The sequence below is a fragment of the Macaca thibetana genome, chromosome 6 (assembly GCF_024542745.1).
Source record: "Macaca thibetana thibetana isolate TM-01 chromosome 6, ASM2454274v1, whole genome shotgun sequence".
NCBI classification, from domain to species: Eukaryota; Metazoa; Chordata; class Mammalia; order Primates; family Cercopithecidae; genus Macaca; species Macaca thibetana.
Genome location: NC_065583.1, coordinates 43,777,382 through 43,801,917, shown reverse-complemented (window position 1 = coordinate 43,801,917; position 24,536 = coordinate 43,777,382). Strand labels below are relative to the sequence as shown.

The following is a 24,536-nucleotide window of genomic DNA, read 5'->3' as shown; positions in this document are numbered from 1 at the left end:
AAAAATATTTGATTTGTGGTGAGACTTAGTTTCCTTCCAATTCAGTATTTTCTCTATCTTATGGAGGAAAGCATTACAAACCAGTATTAAAAGCAAGATAAATACTTTAGGTATGATTTGGTCAGGTCTTAGCTAGGTGCCAAGGATGGAATCTCAGATAACTCTGAGTCCTAGGACTTCATGTAGCCCATTTCTTTGAATGCTTTTTCTTCCTTCATTAAAGCTCTTTGCTCCTTTTATGTGACTGGCAAAAGCAATAAGGGACAAGCAGCCTTTCTCCCTTTTCACTGACCAATTACGCAGAGTTATCAACATAGGATTAAAAATTTCTTTCCACACGCCTGTAATCCCAGCACTTTGAGAGCCCAAGGCGGGTGGATCACCTAAGGTCAGGAATTTGAGACCAACCTGGCCAACGTGGTGAAACCCCATCTCTACTAAAAATACAAAAATTAACCAGGCATGGTGACACGTGCCTGTCATCCCAGCTACTCAGGAGGCTGATGAGGCAGGAGAATCGCTCCAACCGGAGAGATGGAGGTTGCAGTGAGCCAAGATCCCACCACTGCACTCCAACCTGGGTGACAAGAGCGAAACACCGTCTCAAAAAAAAAAAAAATTCTTTCCAAATTTCCTCATAGAATAAAGAACACACACACATAATTTAAACTGATATTCCTGATATGTCTAGTGAGACCACTGGAAGTTAATAATGAGAAAATAAGATTTTCAAGTTAGAAAATTCTAATTCTACTTGTTACTACTGTGCTACTCAAAGTCTTAATTTCTTCATTTTCCATCTTTAAAATTAGAAAAAGGAAGGTTTGAAATACTTTAAGTGGTATTTCTTATCAAACCAGGCTATCAAAGAGGGTAAAATAAACCTTAGGATCATGTTGAGTATTATTATCAGCACTTGTTTGAGACTAGCAAGTGACATATTGTTGGCATCCCTATTTTATCAGAATTTAAGAGTTGGTTAAGACAAAAATTCACTTCACTGACATTAGAAAGTTTAGGGCTCTTGGGTCTAAACCTTCTACAAGTTGAAAAATCACTTGAACAAATTCAAAGTTCTAATGTTTAGAAGGGCACAGGCATAGCCGGCCAAGAAGGCCACTGCCAAAACCAGTTAGTAAACAGGTATCTCAGGTTCAAATGTTACAGGTGGGCTGGGTGCAGTGGCTCATGCCTGTAATCCCAGCACTTTGGGAGGCTGAAGTGGGCGGATCACTTAAGGCCAGGAGTTTGAGATCAGCCTGGCCAACATGGTGAGACTGTCTCTACTAAAAATACAAAAAAAGTAGCCGGGCATGGTGATGCACGCCTGTAATCCCAGCTACTTGGGAGGCTGAGGCAGGAGAATCGCCTGAACCTGGGAGACAGAAGTTGCAGTGAGCCGAGATAGCACCACTGCACTCCAGCCTGGGTGGTAAGAGTTTGACTGTCTCAAAAAAAAAAAAAAAAAAGTTATAGATGAACACTGAGTTCACATTCATTAAAGCAGTCATGTCCTACATTACCTATTCGGCTATTGAGGTACTCTAAGTCTTTCTTTAGGGGAATTTTCTACATCCAATTTTACGTAACTCTGTAGTAACATAATTAAAGTCAGAAAGCATATGCCATATGCTGCTAGATATCCTCTTAGAGACATTAGTAACTCCCATCAGTTGTCATGTATGTACATGAAGGTATATGTTTTCTAATATTTTTCTCTCTTAAAGATTTGCACAATTTCGAATTGTTCTTGGAGATTTTAATTTTGCTGGTATTCAGCAAGCCAATCCTATCTTGGGACCCATTTACTTCATCACTTTCATCTTTTTTGTGTTCTTTGTCCTGCTGGTAAGAATGATAATATATATTCCTTACATTTCTTACTTTTTAAAATAAAAAATAAAATTACTCATTTAGAATAAACTATTATTTCTGCTCAGCTGTCAGGGTACTTTACATTTATTAAGAATTGTGTGGATCCCTAGTAATCCAGGTTCACTAGTCCAGTGACTGTTTTCAAGTTGTCCAACGAAGAATGTAATCACAGTAGTTAATTTCTGGGTGTTTTAGATGGGAATGTGCTAAATCCTTCACATAAATAATCTGAATGTCCCAGGTCTCTTCAGGCTGGGACAATGCATGCCATGAGCCATGAATGTGGCCATTAATATTCTGCCCATATTGCAATGGCTTTTGGCCCTTACAGCCAAACACTTAACATGTTGTGGTTTTCAGGAGTTATCAGGATAGATCTCTCACATGCACTCAGAACAAGTCTATTTGGGCTTCCTAACCAAGGAACCTTGCCTTTCTAGTCAAGGCATTGTACTGTCCTCCATGGAAACACTTTTTGTCAGGCACAGAAGTTATCCCCTGGTGACAGACAAGACTCTTAGGGTGACAGAGCTGGGCCACAGTGAAAGGTGGGCTGTTGGGGTAAGAATATCCTTTCTACATTTGTGTTATCTGGACATTAGTAGTTGCAGGAGCTGTAGTAAGACTGTGAATTTAAACAGCTTCATAGAATTTAAAAACAACAGTAACAGCAAACACCCTTGGCTGGACACAGTGGCTCACACCTATAATCCTAGCACTTTGGGAGGCAGAGGCAAGCAGATCGCTTGAGCTCAGGAGTTCGAGACCAGCCTGGGCAACATGATGAAATGCTGTCTCTACTAAAAATACAAAAATTAGCCAGGCTTGGTGATGCACACCTATAATCCCAGCTACTTGGGTGGCTGAGGCATGAGAATCGCTTGAACCTGGGAGTGGGAGACTGCAGTGAGCTGAGATCACCCAACTGCACCCCAGCCTGGGCAACAGGGTGGGACCCTGTCTCAAAAACAAACAAACAAAAAACACCCTTATGAACACATAATTACATCATTCTAAATTTTCTTCCATTATGTAATATTGCATATATATAACCAGTTCATATGCATTCTTTTATATTCTGCTTTTCTCATTTGCAATAAACATATTTGCCCATACCCACACACCACACATTTTCTATTCTACTTATTGTCTGCATAGACATTTCCCCATTTTTGAGCATACGGGTTACTTTTAAAGCTTGATGTTTTGCTTGTTTCTTTTTTATTATTTATTATTATTATTTTTTGAGACAGAGTCTTGCTCTGTTGCCCGGGCTGGAGTGCAGTGGGTGTGATCTTACTCGGCTCACTGCAACCTCCACCTCCTGGGTTCAAGAGATTCTCCTGCCTCAACCTCCTGAGTAGCTGGGACTACAGGTGCACGCCACCATGTCTGGCTAATTTTTGTATTTTTAGTAGAGACGGGGTTTTGCCATGTTGGCCAGGCTGGTCTTGAACTCCTGTCCTCAAGTGATTCACCCACCTTGGCCTCCCAAAGTGCTGGGATTACAGGCGTGAGCCACCATGCCTGGCCTACTTTTAAAATTTAAATGCAATTTTACAAACCTGAAACTTGTTAAAATCACTAACATTTAAACTAAATTTTTATTGAAATAATTTTTTGAATACTTATTCCTAGAATATGTTCTTGGCAATTATTAATGATACCTACTCTGAAGTGAAAGCTGATTATTCAATAGGCAGAAGGCCGGATTTTGAACTTGGTAAAATGATTAAACAGGTAAGTCAAATTTCTTTCCTAATTAGAATTCTAAGACAAATCTCATACAGTTTATCCTCCTGCAGTTTGAATACCACTTAATCCCAAGTGGTCGTGTTCTCCCCACTCCCACCCCCAGAGTTGGTTTTGTGTTTTGATCCAGTGTTACTGATACTCAAATTATTTCATTACTACAGAAATGAGATATGCTCTGGCTTCAAAAATGTAGCCAAAATTATTTCAGAGTGCAATATATCAAATAGTTATTGAGTGATTTCCTAAATGCAAAGCACTGTTGAGTATTATAATAAAACCCTCTCTTCCTTCCGGAAAGTTTTTGCTCTGGAAGCTGTTAAATTTCTATCAATCTAAACTCAGAACTCCATGTGTCTTGTCTTCCTCACTTTCCTGTTTCTGTTCATGGCAACACTATCCTCTCAAGTCACTCCTGGCTCAAGAAACTTGAAAAGAATTTGTTTCCTTGTCCCTTATATAGTCTATCGTCATGGCATATGTATAGTTTATCTCTGTAGTTCTTGCTTACATTTGTGGAATACTTTAAATTCTAACTGCCGCTAGAGGAGGCTTTCAGTACTTTTTGTACTTACCTTCACCATGGTAACATTTCCTGACTATTGTAGCCTCTTCCCTGTGCCAGTCCGGATGTGGTTATCAGTTTCCCTAGGCCTGTCAAGTCCGAATTCCTTACCCAAACATTCCAAATCCTCAAGTCTCACAGTCCCAACCTATCTTCATTAACTATAATTTTACTATAGTTTCTACCTTTCTGCCTCTATTTACAACACTGTATGTCCCGGCTCATCTGTTTTGAGCACTGTGCTTTATACCATGCTTGTTCTCACTCTCTCCTCTGAGCCTCTGCTCAAATCATTCTCTGACCCCTGAAATATTCCTACAGCTCTTCTCTCTTGCTATCACTCTATTCTTCTTCAAAAAGTGGAATCTGTCCTGTCCTCCTCTCAATATCTACCTCAGTTTGAGCGTAGCAGAGTTATATGTGTATCAGTCACATCTCCCCTGCCAGTCTGGCCATCTCTGCATATCCCATGTTTCTAAAGCATAGCATTTCACAGAGAAGAGGTCCTAGTAGCTGTGGGGTTAGTGGGGTTTACAAACTTTGCCCAAGAACTAATCTGTAAAACAAACCAAAAAAACTGTTAAGCTATCCCCCAATTAGTTTGCTTTTTTCCCCCATCTTTTATCACTTGAATATGATGTTGGTTATATTCATTAGAAGTGTTAACATCCTTAACGCAATACATGTTAACGCTTTTTAAAGATTTTTGCTTTTTCCAAGTTCCAGAGTAATGCCCCCAACTGAAGAACCCCTTTTGTGTTTTCACCAGCAGGTGTAAACCATATGTAGCAATGAGTTCACGTGAAAGAAGGATAATCATAGTATTTACCTCCACAATTCTTTAGGGTAGCAATCCAGAGGGACAAGCATTACATATTTATTTTACTTTGATAAAACATTAATAATAAAGGATATATTTTGATGAATTTTCAAACTATTTTAAATTATGCCCAGAGTTACAAAAATGTTCTCGAGAAATTCAGACTGAAGAAAGCTCGAAAAGATGAAGACAAGAAAACGTAAGATGACTTTTCTCAAATGTTTAACTTACCATTTTAAAGTTCGACATTACAGGAGAACCTTATAAGGTTGTTTTTTTGTTTTGTTTTGTTTTTAATAGAGACAGGGTTTCCCCATGTTGGTCAGACTGGTCTCAAACTCCTGACCTCAGGTGATCCACCCACTGGGGCCTCCCAAAGTGTTGGGATTACAGGCGTGAGCCACCATGCCTGGCCATGAGTAAGGTTTTAATTGCAAAACCACCAACAACCTATGTGGCGATTCTAAATATACAGTCAGTACACCCAGGAGTGCCTCCTAATTTCTGAGGACACCAGAAATTTTAGCTAATTTAAAATTAATATAATGCCGGCCATTCTACTGAGAAAAAGCTGTAAGAGAAAGCTGGAGGGGACAACAAAGTCCCTCTAAAAAGGTAGGAAACGATTTTAGTCTAAATTAAATGCATTTACTTGGCTATAAAAACATTTACACACAATACTTATGAATAATACTTACACTTACACTATATTTACACTTACATTTATTAAATGACTTTGGTGTCAAAATAATTCCCAAACCCAGAACTCTGGCAGTGGAACATAAACATTTTTTTCAGTTAATGGCATATGATACTCTGAAGAACTTGTTAATGATCACATTTTCCAAATAATTAGCATTATCTGAAATAAATATTATTCAGATCCTTACTACAGATCTGATTGTACGTTATGGTGGCATTTCCTTTTTTATTGTCATTTGCCTCTGATTTTTATTTTATGTTTTCAGTAGCAAAGGCAGCGGAGATTTGGCTGAACAAGCCAGAAGAGAAGGCTTTGACGAAAATGTAAGACTTTAATTTTTTTCATAAACACAAGTGGTAGCTGTATTAGAAATATGCTCACAAAAATGCTCTGGTTAAGAATTGAAATGATTTGCTGTTTTTCAGAACAGTTACTGTCATCTCCAAATAAATCTCCCAGATCTAGATCCTTTCACGTTTAGGACAAACCATTTGGATTTCAGATGCTTCCTCTCTCCTACCTGTACTCTCAGCCAGATACCTAACCCTACAGGTGTACACTCACTGTGTGAATATCACACCGGGTATTCATAGTGAGTACACTTTGTGGAGATGATTTGGGTAACTTTTCTCTTGTAATCACTAATGTGATGAATTACTTTAACACTTTTGTATTTCAAAAATTATAATATGTAACATATATCTGACAATAGCAGAATTTAAGGAACACCTATGTTCCTTAAATATACTATTACCACTACCACTTAAAAAAAAAATAGTGAACCATTGCTCTATTTCTGGTCACCACCTCTCCCCCCAAATGCTCAGAAAGAAGACAGCAGGGTCAGGAGACTGTAATAAGCAAGCAAATAAATGTTGAAGTTTCTCATTTTCGGATAAAGGGATTACAAAAATGGAAAGGCTGAAGGTGAACTTTGTGGTACTGGATTGGAATCTAGATCTACTGTGTACACACACGTATTTTCTAGCTCTGTCCAATCCACTATGAGGGCTAGAAGTGACACCCTACTAGCAATGAGCACAACTAGTACCCAGATCTTGGTTTCCAAATAGCATTCTCCTCTAAAAGGAACTGGGGCTCCTTGGAGGTCTTGCTAATTCCAGGGCTGGAAAGTACAGCTGACTCTTGAACAACACAGGTTTGAACTGCACACGTCCACTTAAATGTGTAATCTTTTTACCTGGATCAAAAATTCAGTATTTGCAGGCTAGGGAGGGTGACTTTTCCCCGTATGTGGGTTCTGCAGGGCCAACTGTGAGACTTGAGTATATGCAGATTTTGGTGTACTAGGGGGTCCTGGAACCAATCCCCCATGTATACCGAAGGACAACTATACAAGATGAGTCTGGAATAGCTTATTGAGGCATAAAGTAAAACTGCTCAAAGAATGATGGAGAATCTGTTAAAAGAATCAGTTTAAGGGGCTCAAGCTGGCCAAATTTGACAATATTTAAGCACTATGAATAATGGTTCATAGCCCATTGAATAAAAGGATTCCATGAATGAGACATTTACAGGCCTCTCCACCAAATACTCATTACAAAAAGAAAAGCAGTAATGTTAGGGTGGAGAAGTCTGACAGCACCTTAATCAAGTCAGTGACCACTATCAACACTGAAACAAATGGAAATTATATGCTGCTTGATAGGAGGCCATGAGAATTAGCATCCTTTCTGTGACATCCTTGTCGAAGACATATAATCTTAACCTAAATCATGACAAAATTTAAATTGAGGGACATTCTACAAAATAACTGGCCCGTTCTTCAAAGTGTCAATCATGAAGTCAAGGTAAAGCTGAGGAACTATTCCAGATTAAATGAGATTAAAATGATATGTCAAGTAAATAAAATGCATAATCCTGGACTGGATACTTTTCCTATAAAGGCATCATTGGGATAACTGATAAACTTGAAAGGGAAACACAGACATATCTATGGATTCATAGACATATCTACGAATATTAATTTTTTGATTCTGATGGTTATATTATAATTATAAAAGAGAATGTCCTTATATGGAGGAAATGCAGACTGAAGTATTCAGGGATGATGGAGCCTTCATGTTGGTGGCTTTCAAATACTTCAGAAGGAAAAAATATTTGTATTGTTCTTATAACTTTTATCTAAATTTGATATTTGTGTGTTTTTTTGTTTGTTTTTTTTTTTTTTTGAGACCACACCCAGATACTTTTTGTATTTTTAGTAGAGACCGGGTTTCACCATGTTGGCCAGGCTGGTCTCGAACTCCTTACTTCCTGCCCGGCCTAATTTTGATATTCTTTTAAAAAAATCAGGCCAGGTGTGGTGGCTCATGCCTGTAATCCCAGCACTTTGCAAGGCGGAGGTAGACCATTCCTGAAATAGAAGGTGACGTGAATTGAAAGACACACTGTGTATGGGGAAACTTTACCTAGAATGGTCAATAAGAGGCTTATCCAAGTAAAATTTGGGTTTACTTAAAGAAAATCAGGTTAGCATAACAACATTCAACACCATAAATCAACAAAAGAACACCTATAATATATTCAAGGAAAGAAAATGTAAATCAAGGAATTTTAAATTCAGCAAAGCTGTGCTTCAAATATAAAGGCTCAAACATGCCTGAAGTCAGGAAATACTATCGTCTTTCTAAGGATTCTACTAGAGGATGAGCATCAGCCAACCAAGAGATGATTGGAGAGACTGGACGAGGTTGCTTAACACCTGTAATCCCAGCACTTTGGGAGCATCACTTGAGCCCAGGAGTTTGAGACCAGCCCGGGCAACATGGTGAAACCCTGTCTCTACAAAAAGTACAAAAGTAAACTTTTTTTTTTTAAGTTAAAGAATGTCATTTAGAATAAACCAGTAAGAAACACTAGCATAAAGAAAAAGAAACATTAGCATAAGTGTACAATGGTAAATAATAAGACTTTTATTGATTTATTTTTTTTGTTTGTTTGTTTGTTTTTTTTTGAGACGGAGTCTCGCTCTGTCGCCCAGGCTGGAGTGCAGTGGCGCGATCTCGGCTCACTGCAAGCTCCGCCTCCTGGGTTTACGCCATTCTCCTGCCTCAGCCTCCTGAGTAGCTGGGACTACAGGCGCCCGCCACCGCGCCCGGCTAATTTTTTGTATTTTTAGTAGAGACGGGGTTTCACCATGGTCTCGATCTCCTGACCTTGTGATCCGCCCGCCTCGGCCTCCCAAAGTGCTGGGATTACAGGCGTGAGCCACCGCGCCCGGCCGACTTTTATTGATTTAAAAAAAATTTGTTTTGAGACAAGGTTAGCTCTGTTGCCCAGCCTGGAGTGCAGTGGCATGATCACAGCTCACTGCAGCCTCGACCTCCCTGAGCTGAGGTGATCCTCCCACCTCAGCTTCCCAAGTAGCTGGGACTACAGGCATGTGCCATCATACCCAGCTACTTTTTGTGGTTTTTGTACAGATGAGGTTTCACCATGCTACCCAGGCTGGTCTCAAGCTTCCAGGCTCAAGTGATCCATCCGCCTTGGCCTTCCAAAGTCTTGGGATTACAGCTGTGAGCCACTGGGCCCAGGCTTCTTTCTTTCTTTCTTTAAATTATATAGTGATGGCATCTCACTGTGTTGCCCAGGCTGGCCTTGAACTTCTGGCCTTGAGCGATCCTCCCGCCTTGGCCTCTGAAAGTGCTGGGATTACAGGCATGAGCAACTGTGCCCAGCCCTATTTTATTGATTTTAAAACACTTGTTTTTTCACATTTTAACATCTGTGAAATCAGAATGTGTTTTATAGTTAATGGTCATAGTTTAATTGACATTTTTTACCTAAGTGGTACATGAAATAATGGTATGTCTTACAAAAGACATCATCTCTCATATACAATGAAAAATAACATTATTGAATATAATTGGGTAGCAGAGGAGAGGAAGATGAAGAAAAATTTACAAGTTAATTTGCTTGTTGATCACAGGAGGGAAACAAAGCAAGAAAGGGAGGACTAAGGACATATAAAAAGATACACAAAGATGGCCGGGTACGGTGGCTTACGCCTGTAATTCCAGCACTTTGGGAGGCTAAGGTGGATCACCTGAGGTCGGGAGTTCAAGACCAGCCTGACCAACATGGAGAAACCCCACCTCTACTAAAAATTAAAAATTAGCTGGGTGTGGTGGCGCATACCTGTAATACCAGCTACTTGGGAGGCTGAGGCAGGAGAATTGCTTCAACCTGGGAGGCGGAGGTTGCAGTGAGCTGAGATTGGGCCATTGCACTCCAGCTTGGGTGACAAGAGCAAAACTCCATCTCAAAAAAAAAAATAAAAGATATATGAAGACAAACCAATAGAACAAAAATACACATATTTCTATAGGGCAAAATTACCAAAACAAAACAAAACAAAAACAGATCACATAGTAAAAGACTTAAAATATAAATACAAGACAGTATAACTACAACCAGATATATCTAACATAAATACATGCAAATAAACTTAATTTACTTAAAAAGAAAAATATTTTCATCCAGCAAAGCTATGCTTCAAATATAAAGGCTCAAACATGCAAGAACTCAGGGAATACTATCACCTTTCTAAGGATTCTACTACAGGACAGATGGGGTTTGAATTACAAAACAAACCCAGTTCTATGCCATATCCTAAAATATATACTTAAAGAGATTCCAAAATGTTAAATATAAAAGCATGATCAAAGACCTAAAAGGCAAACAAAAGATAACAGGGGACACAACTGAATATAAATCAAAGGATTCTAGACAAAAAGCTCCAAAGTCTACATGACTGTATGAAGCTAAGATTAATTTTATCAGTTACGAATATCTATGCACCAAACAACAGAGTATCCACTTTCATAAAGATTACTGGATTTTAAAAAGGAGAAATAGGAACACACAAAAAAACAAAGAACAGATCAAGAAAAATAAATGCATTAAAAAACCCAAAACATATTAATAAATATGATCTTACAGTTGTATATTAAGTTCTGTACTCTCATTCATAAAAATTGCTCATCTACTGGGCCACAAAGAAAGCCTCAACACATTCCAAAAGTTAATGCAGAAAAAAATTCTCTAAAAACAACATAATAAAAATATGTAACAAAATCAGAAAATGAAAAAATTCTTTGACTAAAAAATATCAAAACTCTCTATTAAATAACTCGAGTCAAAGAAGAAATACAGGCCGGGCGTGGGGGTTCACGCCTGTAATCCCAGCACTTTGGGAGGCCAAGGTGGGTGGATCACGAGGTCAGGAGTTCGAGACCAGCCTGACCAACATGGTGAAACCCCCGTCTCTACTAAAAATACCAAAATTAGCCAGGTGTGGTGGCGCATGCTTATAATCCCAGCTACTCAGGAGGCTGAGGCAGGATAATCACTTGAACACCGGGAGGCGGAGGTTGCAGTGAACCTAGATCACGCCAGTGCACTCCAGCCTGGGCGACAGAGACTCGGTCTTAAAAAAAAAAAAAAAAAAAAACAATGAAATCATAGAATTCCAAGAAAACAAAATAATAAAAACCCCATGTAGCAGAATCTATGAGATAAAGTAAAAAAATACCCAGAGGAAAATTGTCTTAAATTTATCAATAAAAATAAAAGAATGTAAAGAAGTGAATGTTAGCATTAATTTTCAAAAAAAGATAAATACCAAGAAAAAAATTATTAAAGTAGAATTAATGAGTTATAAACAAAAGTAGTATAAATAAATCAAAAGGCTAGTTCCTTGCAAACATCAGTGAAAAGAAATCACTAGGTAACTAGTGGAATAAAGGAGAGAAAGCATAAACACGCAAAGTAAGAAATTACAATGGGGGAAATAAGAAACGGAAGGAATTAAAAGATCTCACTAAGAGACTTTGTGTAATTCTATGAAAATAACATTTGAAAAACTGAATGAAATGGGTAATATTTCTATGCAAATAAAATTTATCAGAACTGAGCCCAGAAGATAAAAAGCCTAAACAAATCCATTCTGTAGAAGAAATGAAGTCATCAAAGAGCTGTCTCCAAAAAGAAATGAAGTCATCAAAGAGCTGTCTCCAAAATCAGATGGTCTTCACAAAGAAATTCTACAAGATTTTAAGGAGCAAACAGTTTCAAGCTATTTAAGCCATTCCTCTTTGCCCTGGCAAAGAGAAAAGAGAAACTCCCAAATTATGTTTATGAAACTACTATATATTGTGCCAAAAACAGAAAATCTCATGTATAAATCTTGAAGCAAAAATCCTAAATATTAGCAGATAGAATCTAACAGCAACAATAATCAAGATTCAGACAGTATTTATTTTAGGCATGAAAAGATGGCTCAAAATTGGGTAATCAACTAATTAACATAATTCATTGCATTAAAAAAGGAAAACTGCATGATCATTTTTCACAAATGCTGGGTATTTTGTAAGTTTCAACACCCAATCTTGAGGGGAAAAATAAAAATCAACGATACTTCCTTAATATGATAAAAACATTAATCTTATCCTCTTCACCTTAATAGGAAAACACTGAACATGTCAGGGACAAGATAGTGATGTATCAGAGGGGTAAAGTAAAAACAATTAGATAAGAGAACTACATTAGAAGTATTTCTAATTGAAAAAAGTAAAACTGCCTTATGATTCTCTTCAATTTTCTAGGTATACAATGATCTGAAAAATTACAAAAAAAAAAAGATAATTAGGTAAAATGGTAGGAAAAATAACTTACATAAACATCATATATGCAAATATCAATTGGTTTGTTAAAAATTAACAAATTTTTAATTTTTATTTGTAACAGCAACAAAGTAGAAAATGCCCAGCAATTAACGAAATGTTCAAAACCAAGATAAAACTTTAAATATTCCTTAAAGACACAAAAATACAGCCGGGCATGGTGGTTCATACCTGTAATCCCAGCACTTTGGGAGACTTGAGGCAGGTGGACCACTTGAGGTCAGGAATTTGGTGACCATGGTGAAACCCATCTCTACTAAAAATACAAAATAAGCCGGGCCTGGTGGTGAGCACCTGTAATCCCAGCTACTTGGGAGGCTGAGGCAGGAGAATTGCTTGAACCTGAGAGGTAGAGATTGCAGTGAGCCAAGATCATGCCATTGCACTCCAGCCTGGGCAACAAGAGTGAAACTCTGTCTCAGAAAAAAAAAAAAAAAGACACAAAAATACACCTGACCAAATGAGAAAATGTACTACATCTATCAGTCAGAGCCCACTCAGGAAGAAACCACAATATGTATTTCAAATAGAGAAAATATACTACAGTGAATTGGTTACTACACAGATATTAAGACAGAAAAAAGTGAAATGACAACACTGAGGCAACTCATAAATAATGACTGCAGGAAAAGGTTACCATTCCTAGGGCTAAGACCACAAAAGGTGGTGTTACTAGAACCTACTATCTTAGAGAAGGGGCTTGTGGAGCTGTTGCTCAGTCCTGTGATGAGAAGGTACCTCACTGCTGCTGCTGATAAAGGTTGAGTATTCTTTATCCAAAATGCTTGGGACCCAGAAGTGTTTTAGAGTTCAGATTTTTTTTGGATGTTGGAATATCTGCATTATATGCCTGTATTCCTAATTCAAAAATCTGAAATCCAAAATGCTCCAGTGAGCATTTCCTTTGAGAGTCATGGAGGTGCTAAAGTTTTGGATTTTGAACACTTCAGATTTTTGATTAGGGATACTCAATCTGTACTTCTTGAGTGGGTGTGATGAGGCTGCTTCTGAGTATGCCAAAAGCAGCCAGATGCTACAACTGGAGCCACTGCTGCTGGAGATAACTACCATTGCATAAGCAATGCCAATAGAAACAGAACAAAAAACAAAACGAACAACAAAAAAAACCACCTTTCTCCCCAATATCCTGCAAATACTGGCAGAATATTTATTCTATATTTATTCTAACAGGAATCCAGCTATTAAGAGTTTAGGGAATTAAATTTACAAAGCCTAAAACCCAACATCAGTGTACAAGAGGGTAAATTTTGAGCTGAACAGTTGGTCCATTCCACTCTTGTGGCATACACATTTGCATTTCCATAAAATGACGATTCCAAGCTTCTATCCAGTCAGATCAAACTATCTTTTATACAAATGAAGGTACTTTTACCTTCTCCCTAAAAAGGGAGACGCAAAGTCCCAACAGTAATTGTATCCATCTGTGCATGTTTTATGACCTCTTCTAGTTGAATCACAATTCCTTAAGAATATTTTGCAACCTAATATGTAAACTAGTTAGCCACCACCAGTATTCCTTAGATAAAGGAGAAAGAAAATATATACATAACAAGCAAAGGAGGAAATAGGAATAGGGACTACATTCTGTTTCTGTAACAGATTACAAGGCTATAGTTGGTATTTATAACTTCCTTCTCCTACCCATTCCATATCATTCCCTTTGCCTACAGCCAAGAGATCAGCTAGCTGCTTTAGGATTAACCTTAGAATCTGAACTCTCAGTGGTCCTGCCTTTAACGGAATGCTGTGGTTTCCCATTACCTTTTACTTTTGGACATGGAATTATTAAGAGGCACCCCAGAGAATCCCTTGGGCACAGTCCACACTGTGCTAGTTTGTAGCAGTAATCCAATTTTCCCTTGGTAATTCGGATCAATCACCTCAATACATAAATAACCACTTCTTTCCCTGCTGGTTCTGTAAGCATGAGGAATCCAAAATGGTCAAGTGGCAGTCTCAAATTCAGTTTAAGTCAACTGTTGTGCCCTTGGTGGAAGTATGCTATCTATGAGGGTCTGTTTCTTTGGGTCTCTCCCGCTACCAATTATTCATCAGTTAAGAGTTGTCAGAAAAACAGAAATCACATTAGGTAGTTCAAAAAGAGGGAGTTTAGTATACAGAATTTGCTTCTGAGATATTACAGAAGTATAAGGGCCAATATGAACATGAAGATCATTCAGACAACCAACTGCAGGAGGCAGTTACCACAAGGGAAGGAGGCAGGGTGACCAGGACATAGGAGCTTGGAGCAAGGGTCACCGAAGAGTTGGTGCTCAGCTTATGAGGAAAGGTACCACTTCCCTCTGAATGTCAAGGAAGGCTTCACAAAAAGAGTGATGGCTGAGATGGGTTTTTAAAATAAGTTTACTATGCTATTCTACCTTTATTACTAACACATCCACTTTATAATTGGCCTGGTCATTTAGAAATGGTTTCAGGGACTACCACTTTTTAGCACATTAAAAGTATTAGTAAATGAGCCAAACCATGGGTGCTGTAATGCGTCCAAAACAAAACTAGGATTGAAAGCCATCCTTTCCTGCTTCGAATATGTTCATTTAAGGCTGGGTGCGGTGGTTCACACCTGTAATCCCAGCACGTTGGGAGGCCGAGGCGGGCAGATCACTTGAGGCTGGGAGTTCAAGACCAGCCTGGCCAACATGGCGAAACCCGTCTCTACTAAAAAGAATACAAAAATTAGCCAGATGTGGTGGTACACACCTGTAATCCCAGCTACTCAGGAGGCTGAGGAAGGAGAATCCTTTGAACCCAAAAGGGGTGGTTAGCATTCAACTTCCACTTTGAATGCTAAGATTGAGCCACTGCACTCCAGCCTGGGTGACAGAGAGGCTGCAGTAAGCCAAGATCATACCACTGCACTCCAGCCTGGGCGACAGAGTGAGACTGTCTCAAAAAAAAAAAAAAAAAAAAAAAAAAAAAAGAATATGTTGGTTTAAAGAAAGGAACTGTCTAAGACAGTTTCTCTGACCAGAAAAGTACACACTTATGAAGCAACCACAGAGTGTACGGCACTAGGCATCACCAACCTCTCTGAGGAAGGTAATCAGAACCCTTATAAAGGGATCCACTTTGCTACCTGGCATTATTGCTGGTGCAGGGAAGTATCATACCAATTTACTGAGAAGGTTTTGAATCACATCTGGGTGCACTGTCTCCTCTTTCTTCACCTTTTTCTAGCGCTATGGTTATTTTCCACAACACACAGGCCCTCTTTATCTGTAGCTGGGAAAAGGGTATTTGGACACCCTAAGGAAAGCGGGTGGTAGTGAGAACAGTGCACAGAAAGGTTCAGCAACACAATTTTTGGTGGTACAAACGGCTTGTTTTTGGATATGTAGACAGATTGGAGTACACACATTGACTAACCAATGCAGTAATTACAAAGAGGGGGTTTTGAAGTCATCTGGCTGAAAAGCTGCTGGAAAGGCCAAACATACCCACAGATACACTTTGAATCTAATTACTAGTACATTTGCTACACTGAAGAACAGAGGTATGGAAAGAACATCTTACCTTTGACCAAAAGAAAGAGAAAATAATTCAGATGGAGATGCTAAAGGGAAAAGGCAGTGAAATGCGAGTAATTTATAATTTGTTTACAAAGCTTCCCTAACTATGCTAGACAGCAATTACACCAATCAAGTCCTCTGAAGTGACTTCGCTGATGCACACCCAGGCAGGACAAAAAGCCAGCAGGGCTTAAAATCTGAGGGCTGGAGAGGAGAACAGCTTAAGATCCTCAACCCTGTGATGCTTGTGTGCCAAAAACTTGAAATAGAGAACTAAAGATTGCAGCCTTTACTTGTCCTCTACCCTGACAGGAGATTCAAAAGGCAGAGCAGATGAAAAAATGGAAAGAGAGGCTTGAGAAAAAGTATTATTCCACAGAAATTCAAGATGACTACCAGCCTGTCACTCAAGAAGAATTTCGAGAGTAAGCTTATGTTCTAACCAGAGTATTATGGGATATCATGACATGGGCATTAAGGACATGAGTTAAATACATTATTTTCCTGAACCTAAAACCTCATTCTATCGGGATGCCTTTATTTTCTATCCAATTTTAAAGTTGCATATGACTCCATTTGCTTAAAAGGTGAGAAGCTTTTGATTACATCCCCATATCTCTAAATAACAGAAACTGCCATTTATATTTGATTTGCATAGCAGATACTGTTCTCCACACAGCTTTAGAATATTAGATCTATTACTGGTCACAAGAAGCACGTTTTAGGAGCTTAGAATACTACCTTCCCAAAGCATTTCAAACTAGTAACTTGCTGTCTATACATAAAAGTGTATTACTGACTCATTTTCTACTTCCTTGTAAATTTTCTAGACTCTTTTTATATGCTGTGGAGCTGGAGAAGGAATTACACTACATCAATTTGAAGCTAAATCAAGTGATGAGAAAGGTTTCAGCTCTCTAGTATTGAGACAAGTGGAGGTAAGAATCTGTGATGCAATCACTGAGCATTTCTTATTCATGTATTACTTCATAAACTTGTACGCGTTTCAGGCACACTTTAAAAAGTACTAACCAATCTATCAAACTATCCTCAGGGTCAGAATTAAGTGCCTCTGACAGGGACTCACTGTACAATCCATGCATATTATGACAAGCCTCCAGTATACACACACTGGTACAAAGGATTTATAATGAGGTTTCTTATCAAATTCTAGAAAAGTGAAAGAAAAGTACAAGAAAATGCTTCTAGTTCATGGGGCAGGTCTCCAGTAGTTCAGTAAGTAGATAAAGACAGTTTTCTCCAAGTTACAGAGTAGAAAAACTATTGGTGCTATCAAGTGCATCATGTACATGTTATGAATTCCTTTGGCCACAGATGAATCAATAAAGGCTTAGGATTCTGGGAAACCATTATATAAGACCAAAGTAACCTCCCTCCATTCTTTAGAATTTGAAGTCTTCTGGAAAAAGCCAAAGTGTAGAACAAACTCCTCAGCCACCTACAGAAATTTCACTAACATCTTCAAACTGGAAATTTACCTAGACCATTTCTAAGGTGTAATGCATTTAAGGTTTCCCCAAAATAAAATGTAGAGCAGGGTAGGCGTATCAGTGTCATAAGAAGTTATGTTTGGAAAGTGTAAATGAGGTTGCTGTAACAGCCTTATTTGGAGGGTTGGAGAGTTGTGTGTGGCTGGCATTTTGGAAACTGGAGAGAAATTCTTCTAATTTTTCTAGGCTATGTAAGCCCCCCTACAACAGCCACATGTTCTCTCAGCCCAAGCAACATCATTTGACCTTAGCACTCAACTTCCACATTGGTGCTCAATAGTCCCTGAATTTTAAAACTCGAATATAAAGACATTTTTAGATTACTACTCACCTTCCTCAGGACAAGCTCTTCTCTTAAGAGACCGTACATCAAATGTTCTTAATGGGATAATTCATTGTAACAAGAAATGCTAACTGTTCTATCTGCGGCTTCTCCCTAGATTTGCACAAGGGAATGAATAACATGGCCCTTCCCTGCCTTACCATTTCCCAGAGTTGTAACCAGCCAAATAGTTTAGTGACCCTGTTGTTCCCTACCACAGCCCCCAGGTGGGATCATTTAAACAAAGCCTAAGGGTGACGGAACACCTGGGGACTTTTTTTTTAAGCCCAATGGAAAAACAAACATACATTTACAATGACTTAGAACTTTCGAGTTCTTTTATTACAAAAGTCTGTACAATGAAGTGCCAGACACAGCAATGCAATTATACTGGTGGACATATATATATCTATATATTATTTGTATATAGATATACAGTTTTTATTTGTACCAAAGTAAAACTATCACCAACTGCCTAATTCTACCAGCTACTGGTCAACTATGACACACAATACCGTCACAGAGCATAAGTGCTGCCATGCCACTTTTACATATTCTACTCACAGCCAAACATTAACATTGAATAACATCATGAAGCAGCTGTTAATTCTAAAATGAAACCAGTCAGGCCACTGACTTATAAAAATATGGTACTCATATAGATTTAGCATTATAAAGAAGGAATATATTATTTAAAACATTTAAATAGTGCATATGGACATTTTTGCATGTGGTATATAAAATAAAACATTCATATAAAATACACAGTGCACACAAAATTAGATGTTTGGATACACTCCTATCTGGAGACTGAAGGAAATTATCTGAAATGTACACTGCATGACGAATTCAAATAAAAATGATACATCTTTTGGCATTTTCAATTTCACTTTTCTAGGTATACATTATGAATAACCTAGTTGTATCAAAAGGAAACCACACAAAAAGGGCAGGATTTAGTGCTTTTCTTTATTCCCCAACTACACATTCACTACTAGGTTTTCCCTCACCCCTCCTCCCCGCCCCCAAAAAAGGCATTGCACACACGGGTGAAATGTGAAGTACTAGAACTGCTATTTATTATCAAACTACTTCATGTGCTTACTATGTAATAGTGCCAGAAGTCTGAGGTTCATGCTTCCCTCACCTTATTAAAGGATGTTGCAAAATTCCATTTTTATATGGAACAAATTGTTTATATTAGCTAGTTAAGAAAACCATGCATGAGTCATTGCATGCAAAACATGGGTATAGTCAAAGTGAGACAGTCATCAATCCAAAAAAGCACCAGAAAAAAAAGTTAATTGCATGCAAAACATGGATATAGTCAAAGTGAGACAGTCATCAATCCAAAAAAGCACCAGGAAAAAAAAGTTAACACTTAGATTAAGCCTGATCCAAATCTGCTGTTGTACTGTTAGCACAAATGAAGTCACCATTCGGTGACCGGGAGAGTACCTGAAGAAAAGCCATGCAAAGCCAAAGAAAAAATATGCTAAGAGTTTATGACAAGGGGCATACCACTACACATCCTGTAAACAGCTGCTTTAAACAGCATGTGATGATTGACCAAAGGTTGGTTCCTTAAGAGGGCGTTGTTGTTGTTTTGGTATGGATTTTGCTCATTAAAACAGGCGGGGAAAAAAAAAGATAACCCCCTGAAGGTACATGTCAAAATGCAGTGGTATAGCCCTTGTTAAGAACAGATTTACCTTAGGCATAAGGATTACTGATTTAGGCCCATTGATTGAACACACAAATCTGAGCACCATCAGAGTTCCTACATACTGACATGGCTATTTTCTCACATTATCTGGAGGTGGGTTGGGGAACAGCGCGGATCTGATCCAGACAAATCACACCATTGCCAGCGGATAAACAGTAACTCAGGAAACAGTAACTGAAGTCCCATAGGCAGCATGTGGTATGATTCAGTTCTGTGTGTGATGTGTGGTATGTGTTTTCAATATACTAAGCAAGGTCACTTTTTGGTCTACCAACTGTTATCTTCATCCAGGAGCTGTGTGACCACTGAATTGCAAAATTTTACTAACATACTACCTGTGAGAAGGTGTCACTTTGGGAATTAAACAGAAAGGTATTCCACAGTAGGACTTGAAATCTCAGTTTGATTTTGGTTTTCTAGGAAAACAGAGAACACAGTTGCATATGTGCACTTTTATAAGTTTTTCTTTCAAATTTTCAGTCATTCTGTAAGAAAAAGGCAACAGAAGAATTCAGTGTGAAGATTTTCCTCCAATTTTCTTCAGTAATGAGAAACAAAAAGTTGGTAATAACAAAAAGTTTGCATTTCCAAAGTTCTTGAAGTTGAAAGAATAAAATTCTAGCCTTTTGCTAAAAGGATGTATTTGTAGTACAAAACAATGAAGGAAACCATGTTTGCTAAAAGTGGAGAGGACAGTCTGTGGTTAATATGGAACATCACTTACGCTCCCTTGAGAGGGCCTACTTACTCTCCCATCATTTGTTTTGTTTACTGGCACCACAACCAAGTACAAAATGAGATTCTCTGAGTGCCTGACAAAATGAATTTAAGTACCAGCCAAGTACCCATGATGATAGCTTCAAGGAATACAACTGACTTTATGATATGAATTTTCAAAGAACGTATTTTATATGGATTTTGAAGAATCTTGCTTGCTTATAAGAACTTCAAGAAGCCTAAGCTTGGCTTTAATTTTCTTGTACTCCCTGTACTCCTCAAGCACTGGAACACGATCCTCTTTCTGGGCATTCCTAGGGGAGAAAATAACATTTGTAATGTTCTAAAGATCATTTGGAAAAAAAGATCCAAAAGTTGTCTTAATATGAGACATACTGTTACTAAATATAAGTTCAAATAAAAAGTTGTTCCGTTTAAAAAAAAAAAAAAAAGTTATTGGACTAATACCCTCATCCCCAAGGAACATTTCTAAAATTTTTGATGGACTTCTCTACTTATAGATTAAATGATGCTATACTTACAAATAATCAATTTAGATAACTGTAGGAAACCCAATATTTTAGTAGGACATCCAGCACTAGACTCTGCCAGGTCTGTGAATATCTATTAAGTGTTGGAGGCTACACTGAGTCATTTAATACATTTAGTTAACTGTGGCTCCAGTGAATTGAGATGTAAAAGTAAATTATCTTACCTGCAACAAGAACAATTTTCTAACTTTATAGTAATGACCCAATGCAATTCAGTTTAATCACTAGCTAAAGAATCAAACTATTCTAATTATAAGCAAAATTTTCTTCCAATAATACAATGAAATAGAAGACACTTAGAAAAATGCATTTCTGCACTTCAATTTTTTTTTTTTTTTTGAGACGGAGTCTTGCTCTGTCACCCAGGCTGGAGTGCAGTGACGCCATCTCAGCTCACTGCAAGCTCCGCCTCCTGGGTTCACGCCATTCTCCTGCCTCAGCCTCTGGAGTAGCTGAGACTACAGGTGCTCGCCACCACGCCCAGCTAATTTTTTATTTTTCGGTAGAGATGGGGTTTCACTGTGTTAGCCAGGATGGTCTCGATCTCCTGACCTCGTGATCCGCCCGCCTCAGCCTCCCAAAGTGCTGGGATTACAGGCGTGAGCCACTGTGCCCAGCCCACTTCAGATTATTTTTAACCATATGTGCCAACCTATATAGGAGACTCACAAAGCAAAGGGAATTAGAGTACAGATATTTTAGAATTTGTAGTATTAGCTATCAGCTTGGTAAGATAACCCAGCTACTTAGAAAAATGTTTCTCAGGCCTGAGATAACTGAACCCAAACTTCTGGCCACCATCAGAACTGGAATGTATTTTTCTTAGTTTTAAAAGAGCCCTTCCAAGCCATTGTGCATTACCTAGTTAGATAAAGGCACGTGCCATACTGTATTATAGGAGCCACATGCCTGGCACACTGTTACACACCTTGGAAATGGGCAGCCTCAACACACAGTATGAACACAATGGTCTCAGTATAAGATAAAAAATCCAAACTAGTTGAGGATAGCACTCCTGTCATGGGATCCTTTCTAAAATAAGAGGTATCTCATTTCACAACCACTCCCAAAAGGGTAAGGATGTAGAATTAAAGAATATAAAATCACTGCAGTACAACCAAGGCACCCTAGGACAATCTGAAAATAGTTAATCAGATTTGTTTACACTAGCTGTGACTATTCCTGGCCATTAAAAGCAGGGCCTCGGAGCATAAAGGAATGTTTTAAAATTTTTCAGTGCTAGCATCCTATATGCACAATTTCTAACCCCACATATTCCATTATTTCAACATACGGTCAACTTGTGAGTTACAGGAGAAAGATGACTCAATTTTGTGATGCTCAACAAACCTTCCATTTTGTTGATAAAATGCTTCTTCAAATTCCCGCAACGTTTTGCGTAGTTTCTTTTTTTCAGCTCTGGCTTTCCAAAGTTGTTCCAGTAATTCAGGCCTAGAATTGAAATGGTAAGAAAATACTGAAGGGCACACTTGATTCATTATATTCTTAAGAGAGGTTCTATTTCTGGCTGCAAATTAAAAGCGGCTGGGGAACTCTTAGCTCTACCAATACCTAATCTCCACTGCAAACCAATGAAATCAGAACAGCTGAAGGATTCAAGCATCAGTACTTTAAAATCTTCCCAGTGAAGTCAGGGCTCAGAACCAGTGACATATACCATATCATCCAAAGGTAAAGAAGTGGATATTGAACAAAAAGATCGACTCGCAACTAGTTCCTGTACTTTGTTATAAATCAACTGTAGGATTTTGTTTGTTTGCTTTTTTAGAGACAGAGTCTCACTCTGTCGCCCAGGCTCGAACACAGTGGTGCGACAGTGCCCTCAATATCCTCCAAACAGAGAATCAAGCGATCCTCTTGCCTCAGCCTCCCAAGTAGCTGGGACTACACATGCATGCCACCACCCCTGGCTAATTTTTAAAAATTTTTTATAGAGTCTGGGTCTATGTTGCCCAGGCTGGTCTTCTACTCCTGGCCTCAAGGGAATCCTCCTGCCTCAGCTTCAAAAAGTGCGGGGATTATAGGCATGAGCCACTGTGCCTGGCTAGATTTTTTTTTTTTTAATTTTTGAAACACAGTGATGTTTTATTTAAAAATGGGAATGACAATAAATATTTGTAAATCACACTTAAAAAGCATGCATCCTTTGATAAATCTTGATTTATCTCCTATTAATTCCTCAATGCTCATTTAACATCAAATTTCTTGGCATATACATTTTATCATAAAAATAGGCTAAAATCACAAATCAGCATACATACATAGAAGCTGCTCGAGAACTTGACAATCGGAGATCCAGAGCCAGTTTTTCTTGATTTTCTTCAACATCAGATTCAGAGTTTTCTAATGAAGACTGTACCTGTACTGCAGTTTTCAAGATATCACTTAACTCAGAGGACAGATTAACACCATCTTCTTCTTCTTCCTAAAAAGATATCCAAACAGAGAATTAAACATGTCTTGTCTTTGAACTTTTCCCTTAGGGAAGGGATTAGATAATTATTTCTTTAAAGGATTACCTTGATTTCTTCAAAAAAATGTGCAGTTTCTCCTTCTATGATTGGCTGTAACATCTGACCCCTTCTCTTGGTGGATGGAGATCCCTATAACAATCAATAATATAAATAGTTTTACATTTTACGTATTCAAAGTGTCAAGTAAAGCTTCACTTCATTATGTTATGAATCTTCTGTTTAATTTTCAAAATCTTAAACATTTGCTTTAAATATTTTTAGGAACTGCTTAAATTTATTTTTGCTTATATTTTTATTTATGCAGAAGGAAGATAATAATTTATGCCTAGAAAAGTCTAAAAGAGCTCATAATCCCAGCACTTTGGGAGGCCGAGGCGGGCGGATCACAAGGTCAGGAGATCGAGACCACAGATACTAAAAATACAAAAAATTAGCAGGGCGCGGTGGCGGGCGCCTGTAGTCCTAGCTAGGGAGGCTGAGGCAGGAGAATGGCGTGAACCCAGGAGGCGGAGCTTGCAGTGAGCCGAGATCGCGCCACTGCACTCCAGCCTGGGCAACAGCGTGAGACTCCGTCTCAAAAAAAAAAAAAAAAAAAAAAAAAAAAAAAAAAAAAAAAAAAAAAAAAAGAGCTCATACAACAGATATTTTAAAAATTCTAAATGGGCCGGGCGTGGTGGCTAATGCCTGTAATCCCAACACTTTGGGAGGCCAAGGTAGGCAGATCACAGGTAAGGAGATCGAGACCATCCTGGCTAACACAGTAAAAGCCCGCTTCTACTAAAAATACAAAAAAATTAGCCAGGCGTGGTGGCGGGCGCCTGTAGTCCCAGCTACTCAGGAGACTGAGGCAGGAGAATCACTTGAACCCCAGGAAGTGGAGGTTGCAGTGAGCAGAGATTGCGCCACCGCACTCCAGCCTGGGCAACAGAGCAAGACTCCACCTCAAAAAAAAAAAAAAAAAAAAATCTAAATGATAAGAACACATATATAGTTTAATTGGAAGCACTTTTCTTTTTAAAAATAGGTGTCAACATTTTTGGTTTGAGGACCATTCTATACTTTTTTAAAAACAACTTTATTAAGATATAATTATATATCATAAAATTCACCCTTTTAAAATGTATAATTTGGTGGTTTTCAGTATATTTACCAAGTTTTGCAACTATCTCCACTAATTTCAGAACATTTCATTACCTCAGAAGAAACTCTGTACCCATTAGCTGTCACTCATTTGCCTTCTC

At 38.3% G+C, this 24,536-nt stretch overlaps 2 protein-coding genes across 19 annotated transcripts in view; one reads left to right on the top strand and one right to left on the bottom strand.

Moving 5' to 3' along the window:
* The window catches only part of PKD2L2 (polycystin 2 like 2, transient receptor potential cation channel), a 47,848-nt gene extending 27,752 nt beyond the window's left edge, over nucleotides 1-20,096 (top strand). For both annotated transcript variants that reach the window (XM_050795609.1, XM_050795610.1), the window contains exons 9-15: nucleotides 1,728-1,848; nucleotides 3,514-3,615; nucleotides 5,147-5,211; nucleotides 5,981-6,038; nucleotides 16,286-16,398; nucleotides 16,804-16,911; nucleotides 20,013-20,096. In XM_050795609.1, coding sequence (XP_050651566.1) covers nucleotides 1,728-1,848; nucleotides 3,514-3,615; nucleotides 5,147-5,211; nucleotides 5,981-6,038; nucleotides 16,286-16,398; nucleotides 16,804-16,894 — 550 coding nt within the window. In that variant the 3' untranslated portion in view covers nucleotides 16,895-16,911; nucleotides 20,013-20,096. The remainder of the gene's footprint in view (nucleotides 1-1,727; nucleotides 1,849-3,513; nucleotides 3,616-5,146; nucleotides 5,212-5,980; nucleotides 6,039-16,285; nucleotides 16,399-16,803; nucleotides 16,912-20,012) is intronic.
* Nucleotides 18,127-24,536, bottom strand: part of FAM13B (family with sequence similarity 13 member B) — a 111,354-nt gene continuing 104,944 nt past the window's right edge. For all 17 annotated transcript variants that reach the window (XM_050795590.1, XM_050795591.1, XM_050795594.1 and 14 more), the window contains 4 exons: nucleotides 23,341-23,424; nucleotides 23,083-23,246; nucleotides 22,151-22,252; nucleotides 18,127-20,563 (listed from right to left, as the gene is read on the bottom strand). In XM_050795590.1, the coding sequence (XP_050651547.1) occupies nucleotides 20,440-20,563; nucleotides 22,151-22,252; nucleotides 23,083-23,246; nucleotides 23,341-23,424 (474 nt within the window). In that variant the 3' untranslated portion in view covers nucleotides 18,127-20,439. The remainder of the gene's footprint in view (nucleotides 20,564-22,150; nucleotides 22,253-23,082; nucleotides 23,247-23,340; nucleotides 23,425-24,536) is intronic.